This window comes from Rattus norvegicus, chromosome 11 (assembly GCF_021556685.1).
Source record: "Rattus norvegicus strain SHRSP/BbbUtx chromosome 11, alternate assembly SHRSP_T2T, whole genome shotgun sequence".
Taxonomy (NCBI): domain Eukaryota; kingdom Metazoa; phylum Chordata; class Mammalia; order Rodentia; family Muridae; genus Rattus; species Rattus norvegicus.
In genome coordinates, this window is record NC_141544.1 from 45,024,832 (window position 1) to 45,040,169 (window position 15,338).

The window sequence follows — 15,338 nt, forward strand, 5'->3', positions numbered from 1 at the left end:
ATATTTCTCTGCCTGATTTTGTTTGTTTGTTTTGAGCCTGAAAACATCATCATGTGCTTGCTGGACCCCATGTTCACTGCTGACGTCAGCCTGCAGTTCTCAAGACTCGTTAGCCCCTGTGATTTTATGAGGCTCTCCACCCTTATCATATGCCTCTTTATACATACACAGAAAACCTCTCGGTGTGTGTTGGCTGATGTAAAGTCCAAGGCCATACCACAAGTTAAGACTTTTGCTAAGCTTCTCAAGCCATTTACTTTTAAGTCTAATTTGCAAGACCCAGCCATGGCTTAGGGCTCAGAAACAATAAACGCACATGCACGCACGCACGCACGCACAAGTGCACATACACACCCCACCATCTTCCGAGTGGACACTCTGGCATGCTGGAGACAAAATCGATCTGCTTAGCACCCACAGCACATCCTGTCTGTGCTCAGCTTTGTTCCATGGAAGGGAGCGGAAGATTGGTGAAACCGTGTTTGCATATCTCCTCCCGCACATATCATGTTCAGAGATCAGGAAGGAGGCTCCCGGAGTCTTTGGCCGCTTTCTAGGAGGTACAAAGGAGAAATTCTTGGTGGGCTTCAACAGCCACAAGACTGATGTGCAAATTCTCCAGCCTTCCTCCGTCTTCTGCCCTCCCACTTTGGACGTTTGCGTAGGAACACCTGTAGCCATAGAGACAGGAATGGCTGTCTTTGGAGACAGTTCCTGTTGAGCCAGGCAACCTTCCCTCTGTGTTTTCAGGAGCCAACAGATTGATAGTGGATGAGGAAGGTTGGGACTGGATGGAGTGGTAGGTGTGACGGGAGGTCCCCAGCAGGGAGTCCTTGGTTTGAGTGAATGATCTGGAACAGGAGACAGAATTGAGGATCAGGCTCCTCAGCGGATTTGATTCAGTTTGGCCAGGGAACTGAAAATGTTCTTGTCTTTTTGTTTCAGCTAGGTTTCCATTGCTATGAACAGACACCATGACCAAGGCAACTCTATAAGGACAACATTTAATTGGGGCTGGTTTACAGGTTCAGAGGTTCTGTCTGTTATTAAGGTGGGAGCATGGCAGAGTCCAGGCAGGCATGATATAGGAGGAGCTGAGAGTTCTACATCTTCATCTGAAGGCTGCCGGAAGACTGGCTTCCAGGCAGCCAGGATGAGGGTCTTACCTACACCCAACAAGGCCACACCCCCTCCAAGACCACACCCACTCCAAGGCGACACCCACTCCAAGGCCACACCCACTCCAACAAGGCCACACCCACTCCAACAAGGCCACACCCACTCCAAGACCACACCCACTCCAAGACCACACCCACTCCAAGGCGACACCCACTCCAACAAGGCCACACCCACTCCAACAAGGCCACACTAACGGTGGCACTCCCTGTTCCAAGCATATTCAAACCACCACACCTTTAAATTTTTTTAATTGATGCCTAGCAATTGCACACACTTGTTGGGTACGGTGATGCTCTCACACATGTTCACAGTGTCTAATGATCATATCAAAGTGCCTAGAATAATCCTTGTACTCAGAAGGCAGACTTCTACCTTTTCCAACCCCTTAATCTCAGAACAACGTCCTTTTCAAAGGGTTACATTTTTTGTGGCTCCACACCGTGAGCCGGTCACTTGTGAGCAAGAATGAAGAAAATACCATTTTCCACTTTAAAAGCAAGTCTCAACGCCATCTGCCTGAAGCCAGGAGCCGCGCCCTCTCTAACAGCCTCACGTTGAAACCTCGCTCTTCAGTCCCTGCTGGTTGACTGAGGTTTTGTAAGCAGGGTTGGACAAGAGATGGCTTTATCCCCAGCCCACCCACTTACAGGCCAGACCAGCTCCACATGCTGTCCAGCTTGCTGCTTGAGGAGGGAAATGGAACTTAGTGAGGCATCTGCTCTGGGGAGAGACAATGAGCCCAGAGCTCTTTTCATTCCCTCTGGCCTTTGAGATGGGTATCAATATTGTGGCAGCTTAGGCTTAATTACTTGCTAAGGGGCAAACCGGGCTCTTTTTGCCTGCTTCTCGCTGAGGTCGCCTCCCCCGCAGAAGCCTTGGTTGCTGGGTATCAGTGGTGTCAGATGCCGTTCAGTAGCAGCTGGAGTTTCTGGCCGCACGGCCTCCCCAGGGGGGATGGGGATTACAGAGCATCCTAGAGATCTTCCCAGGGAGGCGCTTTGAAGATGCAGCCAGGATTGGGAGCCACTGAACTGTAGAAATGAAAACTATTCTCTGGCTAGGTTTGTAGAGGCTTTGGGCTATCTGTCTGTCACTGTGGCTGACTCTGTGGCATTTATAGGTATGAGAAAGGAGCTACATCGGACAGATTATTATTCCCTGGGAGATGGGAATTCACTGTTGCTGGCTCTATTGTTAGGGCAACAGATGTCATAAGCTAAGCCCATAGGCAGGCACGTGTGCCTGTGCACACACACGAACTCCTATCTTCTGTGTTGACCCCTCACCCTGGGTGCCTGACAGGCCATGTCAGGTATGTAGCTGTGGTTGGCCTGATGACCTCAGCACCTAATCTGCTCCTCAATCTTTCACCACCCACAGTCTGGCCTTGTCATTCCAGTAACTCTGGAGGCTGAGGCTGGAGGATTGCAAGTTTGAGGCCAACCTGGCAACTTAATAAGGCTTGCTTTTTTAAAAAGCTGTCTTCAGACATACCAGAAGAGGGCAACAGATCTCATTACAGATGGTTGTGAGCCACCATGTGGGTGCTGGGATTTGAACTCAGGACCTCTGGAAGAGCAGTTAGTGCTCTTAACCACTGAGCCATCTCTCCAGTCCCCTGCCCCTTTTTAAGTTCTTAATTTACTTTTGGGGCCTTTCTAAACCCTATAAACAACATCTTTCTTGAACCAAACAAAAATGTCCTTTCTTTGGTGGTCCATTACAAAAGGACAGGAGAGATAATTTTCTTATTTTATCACATTATAATGATTACTTCACATGCAGCTTGTGTGTGTCTATGTGTGTGTGTATGTCTGTGTGTGTCTATGTGTATCTACGTGTGATCGTGTGTGGAGGCACACATGTCTCAGCCCATGACTAGCTGCTTCCCATCTCATGGCAGTGCTGGGATTACAGATTCTCACCACTGCACCGGGCTCTCTCATGCCCAGCCTTACAGGCCAGTGTTTACTTCTGGCCTTCTCACCAGCCAGAAGATGCACCCTGTGCACAGGCACCCTAGGAACTGCCTGCTGTCCTTTGTTCATTCGGAGACCTCCCTCTATCAACCCAAACTCAGAATCTCCCATGGTGAGAAGAAGACGTTGTTTGGGAACTTAGAGATCGCAGTCCAGGGAACACAGGCTGCTGTAGTTCCAGGTCAGTATTAAAACAGCTCAGAAAACTGGAGCTTAGAGGGACAAACTGTGTTGTTATGCAGTTACAAAGCACTAAAAGCTCTTCCCTGGAGAAGAGAACTGAGGACATGTGCCATGGGCAGTTATCGATTAGCCACTCATTTGTCTAATTATTTGTTTTGTCTATCTTTTGAGACAGTGTCTTAGAATTTTTGAGGCAGGCTGGTTTTAAACTCATGTTGTGGCTGAAAGCGACCTTGAACTTGTGGTTCTCCTGCCTCTGTAGTTCCAGGTCCTGGGATTGCAAGCCTGTACCACCGTATCTCATTTGACAGAAGATATATATATATATACACTTGGGGCAATAGCTCAGGAGATAAAGGCCTTGCTTTATATCTTAGTCGGTGTCTTAGGGTTTCTAAAGCTGTGAAGAGACACCATGACAACAGCAACTCTTATAAAGGAAAGCGTTTAACTGGTGCTGGCTTACAGTTCAGAGGTTCAGTCCATTATTGTCATGGTAAGCAGCTTGGCAGCATGCTACAGAGATGGTGCTAGAATGGAAGCCAAGAGGTCTATACCTGGACCAGCAGTGCCCAGAAACTACTCTACCCAGCATGTGGTCCTGCAGTTGTGGACCTGCAGCATGCAGACCTGCAGTGTGTAGATCTGTAGCATGCAGACCTGCAGTGTGTGAACCTGCAGCATGCAGACCTACAGTGTGTGGACCTGCAGTTGTGGACCTGCAGCATGCAGACCTACAGTGTGTGGACCTACAGTGTGTGGACCGGAAGCATGCAGACCTGCAGTGTGTGGACCTGCAGTGTGTGGACCTGCAGCATGCAGACCTGCAGTGTGTGGTCCTGCAGTTGTGGACCTGCAGCATGCAGACCTGCAGTGTGTGGACCTGCAGTTGTGGACCTGCAGCATGCAGACCTGCAGTGTGTGGACCTGCAGTTGTGGACCTGCAGCATGCAGACCTGCAGTGTGTGGACCTGCAGTGTGTGGACCTGCAGCATGCAGACCTGCAGTGTGTGGACCTGCAGCATGCAGACCTGCAGTGTGTGGACCTGCAGCATGCAGACCTGCAGTTGTGGACCTGCAGCATGCAGACCTGCAGTGTGTGGACCTGCAGTGTGTGGACCTGCAGCATGCAGACCTGCAGTTGTGGACCTGCAGCATGCAGACCTGCAGTGTGTGGACCTGCAGTGTGTGGACCTACAGTGTGTGGACCTGCAGTGTGTGGACCTACAGTGTGTGGACCAGAAGCATGCAGACCTGCAGTGTGTGGACCTGCAGTTGTGGACCTGCAGTATGCAGACCTGCAGTGTGTGGACCTGCAGCATGCAGACCTACAGTGTGTGGACCTGCAGTTGTGGACCTGCAGCAGGCAGGCCTTCAGCTCCCGCATCGTCCAAGAGCTTCTTTCCCAGAACTGCCGCATCAGAGTCTGCACCGTAGCAGTCTCTTAGCATGGCTCCAGGACACGCACATCATACTGCTGCAAGCCAAATATTTAAACATAATGTTAAACCGTTAAAGGAAGTCATGAAAACTTTGCTTATTTAGTAGCCCAGCCTGAGATAAGAAGTTTCCACGGCAGTGTGCTTGCCCCCAGGATCCTGTTCACTGGTTACTGCAGGCGAGGCTGGATGGAGTGTGTTGCTTTCTGTTTTATTTCTTATTCACTTTGCATCCTGAGCACAGCCCCCTCCCCCAACTCCCCATTCCTCTTCTCCTCTGAGAAGGGAGGCCTCCTCATGGGTATCAACTGGCTGTGGCGCATCCTCTCCCACTGAGTCTAGACAAGGCAGCCCAACTAGGGCAAAGGGATCGGAAGGCAGGCAACAGAGTCAGCCCCTGCTCCACTTGTTAGGGGACGCACATGAAGACCAAGCCGCATATTTGTTACATATGTGTAGAGGACTAGGTCAGTTTCATGGCGGCTCAGTCTCTGTGAGCCCCCATTGGCTCGGATTAGTTGTCTCTGTAGGTTTTCTTGTGCTGTCCTGACCCCTCTGGCTCTCTCAATCCTCCCACTTTTCCACGGGACGCCCGGAACTCTGCCTAATGTCTGGCTGCGGGTCTCGGCATCAGTTTCCATCAGCTGCTGGATGAAGTCTCTCAGATGACAGTTATGCTAGACTCCCATCTACAAGCATAGCACAGCATCATTAACAGCATCAGGGGTTGGCTCTCTCCCATGGGATAGGTCTCAAGTGGGGCCAGTCACTGGCTGGCCATTCCCTCAGTCTCTGTTCTGTCTTTATCCCTGAACATTTTGTAGGCAGGAAAACCCTGTGATGGTTGGTGTTCCCGTCCCTCCACTGGAAGACCTGCCTGGCTACTTGAGGTGCCCATCTAAGTCTCTAGGTCCCCCGGGGCTAGGAGTCTCAGCTAGGGTCATCTCCATAGTCTCCTGGGAGTCTCCCTTGTCCCAGGTCTCCAGCTCACCCCAGAGACCCCCTTCCCCACTAGTTTCCCTTTTGTCTCTCAGCACTCTTGCCCCCCACTCTCCACACCTGCATTACTAAAGGGACACTCATTTGAGAAGCCTTGGGACACTGCAGCACTCTAAAGGTGCACTTGTCTTCAGAAGACTTGATGTTGGAAGGACCGTAGGATGCTGAAAGCTTTAAGATTTGGTGAGAGGACTTCATGGTGACCAGTTAGCACTTTCTACTCTCTTTCCTTTATTCACAAATCCTCGAGTTTGCAGTCGGAGGGAGGAAGCCCTTGGCTAAACCTGTTTTCTGGATTCTTGGCAGGCTGGGAGCGGGCAAAGGGATACCAGCAAAGCATCAGAGAGGACACAGGAAGATGCTTTAGGGGAGACTCAACAGCATCTTTCTGACCCCATTGTCAGCGCTGCTTCCTCCCCGGCATCTCCTCCTATTAGAGAGTGAAATCACCATTGTTTTAAGTCTCTGTCTTTTAGGAACTTGATATTTGTAGCCGAGCACTGCTCCTGACCCATACACAACCCAACTTGATTATTAATAAATTATCACTTATAGACAGGATGAAATACTATACAGCATTTAAAATTCATGGGGTTTCAAATTATGTCTCAGAGAGGACACCCTCCCCACCCCCTGCTTCGTATCAGTCTCCCAGGCTCTCCTGGGCTCACTCACTGGGCTATCCTGGAGTATCCCCTGTGTGCTCTCTCCACTCTGCAAGGCTATCCTGGGGTAGCTGGAGGATGAAGACTCAGTCACCTCTCTACCCTGCAATGCAATCTTCTTTGTAGGGATGCCCTGACACCTTCACATGGTTCCAGAATTTGGTGCAGCTATAGAAATGATTTGAAAATGATCCTTGAAATTGTCCCTTTGCATGAGAAAAGACACACTCATGATTTTGTTAAAGCAAAGTGCTCACTAATGGAATCTAGCACAGTGGTTCCATTTTTTATATTAAAATGTCCCCCACCCCCGTTTCTGGTGTTATGGCGTGCTGTCCTTGGAGGGCAGAGCGGCTGTGACTTCCTCCAAGGGACAGGTGACTCACGTAGATCTGTGGTACCAGACTGGTTCAATAAAGGGCATTTCTTCTCTGTGCCCGATCTATGGAATCCCAGCATCTGCACAGTCAGGCCTTCATATCTGCAGGTTCCGGTCCTCAGATTTAACCAGCTCATGGCAGGTGGTGTGGGACTGCATTTATACTGGACAGATATTTGTTTTGTTTTTGTTTGTTGTCCTGGAGTTTAGGCTGGCTTAATTTTACCAGTTCTTCTGTCTAGTGGCACGGAGAATGTTTGGAAAACTCAAGAGTCTGAAGTCTGAGGATACCTACCTGCCAAACCACTTTTCCCTCCCCCCCGGGGGGTTTTAGTGAGCACTTTGCCCAGGAGTGCCTGCTCACTGGGCTCTCCACTCTGTGGCTGGTGGCAGCTAACTTTGGGGACACAAGCTGATCATGCGGGAGGAGGGGGTTGTACCACAGACCGTCCGACTGGTGCACCCCTCAGTTCTCATGCTAGCACACCATGAGAAGGCAAATTGGGGCAGGTCCAGCAAAGTCCATGGGGCGGTTAGATGGTGGCGGATACTACGAAGGATGAGGATGGTCTGGATGGGAAACATGAAGTGCCCATCCTGTTAACTTCTCACTCCTGATTGCTGCTAAGGGCTGATCTGCAGCCTGGAGCTGATTAGCAGGAGGCTCACTCTCCCAGATGATTCTCACCTCAGGCAGGGAGGAGTCTGCAGAGGGGGCAGAGGACACCTGTGAGGAGGGTTTCTACATCAAGAGCTGAGCTCATTCTTGGTTTTCTTTAAGGACGCCACTGCCTTGGCACGGCGGATGAGGCCTCCAGAGCTTCGCTTGCTAACTTTCCCATCACAAGGGACAAAACTCCTTCCACCGTCAGGATAAAAGAATGGTGTGTGTGTGTGTGTGTGTGTGTGTGTGTGTGTGTGTCACAAATGTCAGCGTCACCCCCAGTTTTGAACCACTCGTCTCTTGGGATAGTGACCTGGGGGGCAGCTCCTGCTTGCTCTATTACCAGGCTATTCCTTCAAACCATTTGTCTTTACCACCCCTGCCCTCTGGGACAGCATTCCCCTGTCCCTGTCCCTCCAGCCACAACACAGTCACCCATCTCCTCCTCTTCTGTGCAGTTGATGCTTTGCTGAGCACGGGTTCCTCCCCAGGCTCACAGGCGCATTGGCTTACTCAATAGTTTTTCGTTTTTTGTTTGTTGTTGTTTTTTTTCCCTCCATCATCCCCCACTGGTTATGTGAGAAAAATGGACTTCTGCAAAACCTTGGCTTGAGATCCCTCTGGCCCCTGCATCCTGGTGGGTTCACTCCTAGACCAAGCGCCTGCCCTAGATCTAAGGATCCGGCATTTTAATTTTAAAGACTCCATCCTGTGATCCACAGCTTCCTATGGTTTCCATGGTGCCTCAAAGCCCCGCAGAACACTGGGAAGTAGTGCAGGGACTGGGGTTAGAGCAACCCTATCCCACTAGAAAATAATGTGGAGGAAGTTAGAATGCAGGCTTTTAACTTGCTGAACGTTTTTATAATAGGCGGTTCTATTTCATCTTCAGGCAGGCAATTTTGTTACTAGTTTTATTAACAATTGTTTTCACTGCTGGGGAGGTAAGCTTGGCTGTGATAGACATTGAAAGCTCCAGGACCATAGTTCAGATCCCTAGAAGCCCTTGCTGATCCCAGGTGGCATGGTGATCTACTTGGAATTGCAGCCCAGGCAGGTGGAGGCGGAAGATCCCTAGCGGAAGCTGGCAAGCAGGACTGGCATGTGGGGAGCTCTGGTTAGGTGGAGACCCTGCCTCGATGCGGAAAGGGATAGAGTCATAAAGCAAATGAGGATTCCCAATGTCAACCTCCAGCCACTACACACATGCACCCACACATGCTCGATCACATGCGCCCTCCCAGGGGTGGGGGGGGGAATTTAAAGGGACAATTTTTTTTTTATTCCCCAGAGGGGGTGCACCGTTCCTGGAGGTACTGCAATACCAGGTCGATGCATGGAGTGTACGGAGCAAGCTCCTATTCCAACTCCTAATTCCAAAAATCCATTTAATATATTGTCCTCAGATATGGGACGTATCAGATATTAAACTGATAAGAACTTGATCTTAGCCAAAAGGCCGAGATGCGAACGAATTTTTTTTTTTTTTTTTTTTTTTGGTTCTTTTTTTCGGAGCTGGGGACCGAACCCAGGGCCTTGCGCTTCCTAGGTAAGCGCTCTACCACTGAGCTAAATCCCCAGCCCCACGAATTTGGTTTTGTTGTTGTTGTTGTTGTTGTTTTGTTTTCCGGAGCTGAGGACCGAACCCAGGGCCTTCCGCTTGCTAGGCAAGCGCTCTACCACTGAGCTAAATCCCCAACCCCACAAATTTGTTTTATTAAGAAGAAATCCTCACAACATAAAATGAAGCGTTTTACAGAGTCCAGTGACAGTACTTCATGCTTCCACGAATCAGGGGGTTGCCCAGCACCCCGCCCCCCTTCAGTAACCCAGGCTGTGCTGTCTTTACAGACTCCGCCTGCATACATCAGTGCGTGCCATCTAGCTCTGCCTATTCCACCTGGCATGGTTTTCCGGGTCAGCTTGACACACGTCAGTCAGCATGCCCTTCCTGTCCACCGCTGAGAACTTCCCCAGTGTATGGGAATCCACTCTGTTTACCCACCCTCCGGTCATGGACACGGGGGTGGGGTTTACTGTAGATTGTTCTGCCTCAGCGTTCTAGTACCTAAGAATGGTATTGTTGGTTCAGAGAATAGTTCTCTAAACTTTTCCAAGCAACCTATTAGCCTTGTTTTTTGTTTGTTTGTTTGTTTGTTTTTGTTTTTTTTTAAGCAAAAGGCAAGGTCACATGACAAATGAGTAAACCTGATGAGCCAGGGCTTCCCAGGCTGTCACAGAATCCATTCATTCACTCAGCAAACATTTCCAGCTAGCCGAAGGAAGCCACTAAGGTGGATTTCACTACTCACAGGAAGCCTTAAGAATCAAAACCGGGCTGGGGGGGGGGGTGCTTTAACAACTGTAGCAGGCCTGGCTCCCCCACAGATTCCTTTAAGTATGACCCATGTGCTCGAGCGAGTTGATTGGACACTGTGTCTCCTATCTTGCACATATTTTACAGTCTTTGTGGGGATTTCTCTCGTTCAACAGAAGCAAAAAGACCACTTACTGTCTCCAGCATCCTCCGCCTCTTTTCTGCATGGTGGACCTGGGGTGGGTTCCCACTTCAGTCTGTGGTCTGATCCAGAATCTATCTATTGGTGGCACAGAGCTTAACGGGTTAAATAAGGGCCAGGAAGAGGGAGCAGGGGTCTGGGGTCCGGACAGAGGGAGGAGGGTTGGGCCTTGAACAATGGGGAGGGTCGTCTATCCCCATCCCCACACCCAAGTCTGGCTGCAGAGCCCGAGGGCTGGGGACCAGCTATCCCACTCCTGCCTCCCTCCCGGCTCCGCCCTCTGCGGAGCCCACTGTGCGTGGCTGAGCTCACCTCCGCATCCTCACAGCGACGCCACCTCGCTCCGCCAATGGGATGCGGCTGTGCGGGTCTGCCCACCGGTGGAAAATTCCATGCTCTCCGCTGCAACCCCTGAGGAGCATTGGGCTCAGATCGCCTGGCTCCCGCCCAGCCTGGCCTGATTATTGATTTAGGACCCGAACTGTGCTGTCTTCCACCTCTAGGACAGCAGCTTTGTGAACAAATATTCTCGAGACAGCGGTGGTGTGTGTCGCTGCGGAGTGGGTGGGTGGGGACGGTGGTGGCTTTCTCCTTGTGTATATTACAAACGCCGGTTCTCACTTTGCACACTTACACTATAAATCCTGTCCGCGGCTGTCTCCTCCTGCACTAGCCCCAAACTCCTGGGTGGGACACTGTATGTAGTAGGGATAAAGAACAGGTTGTTTTCTTTGATCCGCCCACCCGGGGACAACAGTGGAGTCTAGAGAGAGAAGGGTCGAATTATCAATGATGTGGGACAACAGTGAAGAGTCCCTTACAAGTGACTGACCTAGTGCGATAGTCTCGTGATTCAGATAGGCACAGAAAATTCCACTAAGAAGGGTCGTGCTGATTTGTCCAGAGAGAGGAGGGGGTGCTGCCTGTGGGCAGAGGAGACTGGAAACTTGCCATGGGAGGAAGGGGGAGGTGCCAGAACCCTAGGGCTCTGTGACCAAGTTAACTCTGCATGAATTGTGTCAACCAGAGCTCCCGGACCTGTTTCTGCCCTTGGAACCGGGAGATAACCGGGAAAGCAGAAACCTTTGTTGCAGAAGCTACCACCAAAAGGGAAAAGCAGTGGTTTCTTCCTGGAAGAACAGTGATTTCTTCCTGGAATATGGTACAGGGACAGAGGACAGTGACAGCCATCCATATAAGAGGTGGGAGAGAGAAGCAAGGAGGTAAATAAATACACAGGGGTGTTGCTTCTAGGAGTAAAGCATCTCAGGGAGAACGGATCGACAGAGGAGGGAGAGATAGAAACCCACAAAGAACCCTAAAGCTCCGAGGTAGGGACCACAGCTCAGAAAAGCTACTGGGAACTAGGGCAACGGCAGGTGCTTCAGCAGGCTGGGGCGCTGTTGATGTCATGCTGCGTGGCATGAGAGGCCTCAGTCCTTGGATCCCCCTGTGCGTCTTTCTCTGCTTCCCTTTCCTCTCCGTGGCAACATAGAAACTAGAACCCCAGTTCCCTCCCCACCACCAAAGGCAGCGATAAAATCTAGAAATACAAATCCAACCGTACTCCCATCTGTTCTGGTAAAAGCTAGCCATAATTCTCCGTGTCTGAGAATGGATCCTACCATCTCATTCCGGAGGGTTCACACGGTTCCTAGATGGGCAGGAAGAGTCGGGATCGATCTTGCTGTGCCCTGGGTCCATCTTGTTGGGGGTCTAGAGGTCGCCCTACAAACCACAGGAACATCGATCTCAGTCAGACAGGGATGGTTTGTTGAACGCACACCCCAAGACCGATCGATCAGGACAACAGCTCAAAGCTGTGTGCGGGACATTTCTCAGGGGCAGCTTATAAAGGCTAACATCACAAACGCCACAGTGAGCTCTCACACAGGTGCTGCAAGAGCTGCTTGGCCGTCGGCCTTGACTCAAACCATTTAGACTTAATAATTCATATTGACCTTTACCTCTATGGGTCCTTGGTGACACAGCTTCTAGTTGTGGAGTTTCTTAAGATTAACAAACCTCAGAACATACAGAACATAACAGGGCATGTGGTCAGCATGACCTTGCTCTGAGTCGTTATTTTTCTCCATCAGTGACTGGCAGGCATATCACAGCAACAATATGAAATAACTGGCAGGCCTGGAACAAAATGGCTACAGCTATGCTAGGGGGCCGGCCTCAATAATCCTCATTAGGTTTTATCCCGTGGGGAATCCTATTTCTACATGCATGATGGCTTTTCAGTGAGAGGATCAAAGAAAAATAAAATGAAGTCCGCAGCCATCGTCTCAGAGGGGCCCACAGCAGAACTTTTGAATTGGGCTGCAAGGGTGCCTGGTCTGGATTCCATTTGAGCTTTGGAACACTGCGAACCCCATCTGGCCTTCCGTGCACTAGGTTACCTGCGCCCAGCCTTCTTAAAAGCCTTAACTTCCTCCGGCTCCATTCACAATTCCAACAAGTTGTGTGACAGTCAACTCAGGCTCTAAGTCATAAATCCAGAGGCCACTTTGCAGAGTGTCAGGCATCGTCACAACCGCTTGGGTCTTCTTCCTGGATATGACCAGGCTCGACCCCCAGCAGGTGTAATACGCTTTGCTCTTAGCCTTTATCCTAGGTTGACAAGACTGAGCTCAAAAATACAGATTTTCTTGGGTTCCTGTTTGAACACCTGACCCTACTCATGCAGTGGTTTGGCAAGGTTGTGGACCCTCCTGCAGGTGGAGCCTTGCTGGAGGGACCAAGTGAGCAGCGGTGTCTTCGAGTTTTAGCTTTTCTAGCCCCGCCCCACTTCCTGCTCTCTCTCTGCTTCCTGAGCAGGAGGCAGTGTGGCTAGCCGGCTTCTTGCCTAGTTGCAGTGTCTTCCATGCTCTGATGGACTTAACCCTGACTCTGCAACTCTAAGCCAAAGCAAACCCTTTTTCCCTTAAGTTGCTTTTCTTGTGTCCTGTAAAACTCTGATGAGATAACTCTCTTTCATTTTCCCTTGTCAATCTTCCCTTTGTTAGCCCTACTTCAGTAACAAAATCAAGCCCAGGGAGAGACTTAGGCCCTCTGGTTCCCACAGTGAGGCAGTGAAAGGCTGGAGACCTCACCTCTTTGGTTCCCCTGGTGACCTAGGGAAGGGCTGGGGGACCTCACCTCTTTGGTTCCCATGGTGATCCAGTGAAAGGCTGGGGGACCTCACTTCTCTGAATCTTGGTTTCCACATCTATGGCGTCAGATTGCTTTTATTCCTGCTTCATTTACAAACCAGATTCATGTGTAAAACTAAAAACAAATAATCCTCCCTCTTTGGCAGTGTAAAGAAATAGGTGGAGGGGAATTTTACTCACACAAACAACGGGAAAGGGGCACCATTTTGGTCAATTAAAGCAAGAGCTACAATAAAATTACTCAATTGGCATTTGGTTTTTTTTGTGTCGGATACATATGTGTTAAGCTCCCAGGAGTCAGGCAATGTTCCTCAATACAAAAGCCCTTACCATCTAGGAAACTCACATTCTCATTGGAGGAGATGGAAATGTATATTGTTTTAAGGCAGGGTCAGAAAGGTGGGGAAAAACAAAGAATGAAAATGGAGGGAGAGGGGTTGGGGATTTGGCTCAGCGGTAGAGCACTCGCCTAGCAAGCGCAAGGCCCTGAGTTCGGTCCTCAGCTCCAAAAAAAAAAAAAAAAAAAAAAAAGAAAAAAGGAAGGAGAACATGGGAGAATGAGAAACTGTTTTTCATTAGTGTGGCGAGGAAAGCTTTGTGAGGAAGGTGGTCTTTGAGTAGAGACCCAGTGTTTTAGTTTCCTTTTCTTGCTATGATAAAACATCCTGACCAAAATCAACTTAGTGGAGAAAGGGGTTAACTGACTTACAGGTTATAGTCCTTCACTGGAGGGAAATAAAAATCAGGGTAGAAACTTAAAATCCTACATCCACAGTTCAGAGGAGAGAGAGAGGGTAAATGGGTGGATCCTTGCTTCCTTTAACTTTCCCCTGTCTTATGTAGTCAGGACCCCTGCCTAGAGAATGGTGCCACCCACTGTGGGCTGTGTCTTCCTTCATCAATCAATAATCAGAACACTCCCCAGACCCATGCCCACAGGCCAACCAGATTTAGAACATTTCTCATAGGAACTATGAGCTGATAACTAAAATTAACCACTACATCCAATAAGTAGGTATGGTGGTGTGTCCCACAGATCTCAAGGGGAGGAACATTTCAGGAGTGGAATGTATGCTGACCAATGGGTCTGAGGTGTGGCCGTGGTCCTTCCAGTTGGTGAAACAAGATCTGTGCTGTTGCTAGAAAGGTGTAAGTGTACTGGTCCTAGTCCTGGCGAGAATGAACGTATACAAGAGAGACACCTTAAACCTTTGCTTTGGCTGTCAGACTATTGAGACAACACACCCAAGATGCTTGGGTTTCTCTTTGGAATCTCAGGGTGGGAGAAGGGGAAACTGGAATCCTGGTACCAGGAGGGTTAAAAATCCCTGTGCTGGAGGCTCTGGAAATGTGAGGGTCTCTGACAGAGCAGTTGCTTCAAGGAGGCAAAAAACAAGGAGGGACCAGGATACACTGGTTTATCACTGTCCTCTCTTTGTGGAGCCGCCTTGAAAGTAGAAGGAATTCTAGAGCTTGTGAGTCTCTGGGATGCTTCAGGGTGTGATGGGATCACAGGCGCCGCCCAAGGCTTGTGTGCAGACAGGCGGCTCAGGTGGAGGGAGTGGGCAGCACACTGTGGCTAAATAAGGGCTTCTTTGCTGAGACCCAGAACTGCCTGTGGCCAGTGTTGTGTCCTGAGTTGCCTGCTCATAGCAGGGGCTGCTGTATATGGCCCTCTAGCCACAGGGTCATAAAAAGGCCCATTGAAGATGTATCGGTTGCAGTAGGGAATGCCTTCCCCTGGGGAGTTAAAACAAAACCAGACTCTGGCATCCAGGCTGCAGGCTCACTTCTGTCATAGGATCAGTCAAGAATGTAGGGCTAGGGCCTGACCACAGCCATCTTCTAGTCACGAGCCAGCTTCCTTCAGGTCTCTGGTCTTCCTTGGTCAGGTCATCCTAAACCCTCTCAGCTCTGCCAGGCAGGGAGGGTGCTCACGGATAGATACGTTAGAAGCCAACTGGAAATTCCCATAAAGCTTGGCCACCCAGGCTGGTGGGCCCGGGTTCCACTCATCCCCTCTAGGGTGCATGAAAGGCCCCCACCCCTCCCCACTGCCTCTGAGTAATTGTGTTTTCATTTTGGGAATTGGGACTCCCTCCCAGCCTTGGACTTCAGGTTCTGGAATAATCTTTGACTTCAGCAGACAGGCCTGAGCAAGTCCTGTGTCC

The 15,338-nt window shown here is 50.1% G+C and overlaps 1 protein-coding gene and 1 pseudogene across 1 annotated transcript; both read right to left on the reverse strand.

Annotated features, from left to right (window-relative positions):
* Positions 1-223: 223 nt before the first annotated feature.
* Positions 224-13,168, reverse strand: LOC148002533 (uncharacterized). Its single transcript, XM_087577253.1, has 4 exons — positions 13,108-13,168; positions 10,319-10,626; positions 10,000-10,084; positions 224-851 (listed from the first exon to the last, which is right to left on the reverse strand). Exons 1-4 carry the CDS (start codon positions 13,166-13,168, stop codon positions 298-300), a joined length of 1,008 nt encoding a protein of 335 aa, XP_087433379.1. The 3' UTR covers positions 224-297.
* Positions 8,779-8,958, reverse strand: LOC120095786 (U2 spliceosomal RNA; annotated as a pseudogene).
* Positions 13,169-15,338: the final 2,170 nt, after the last annotated feature.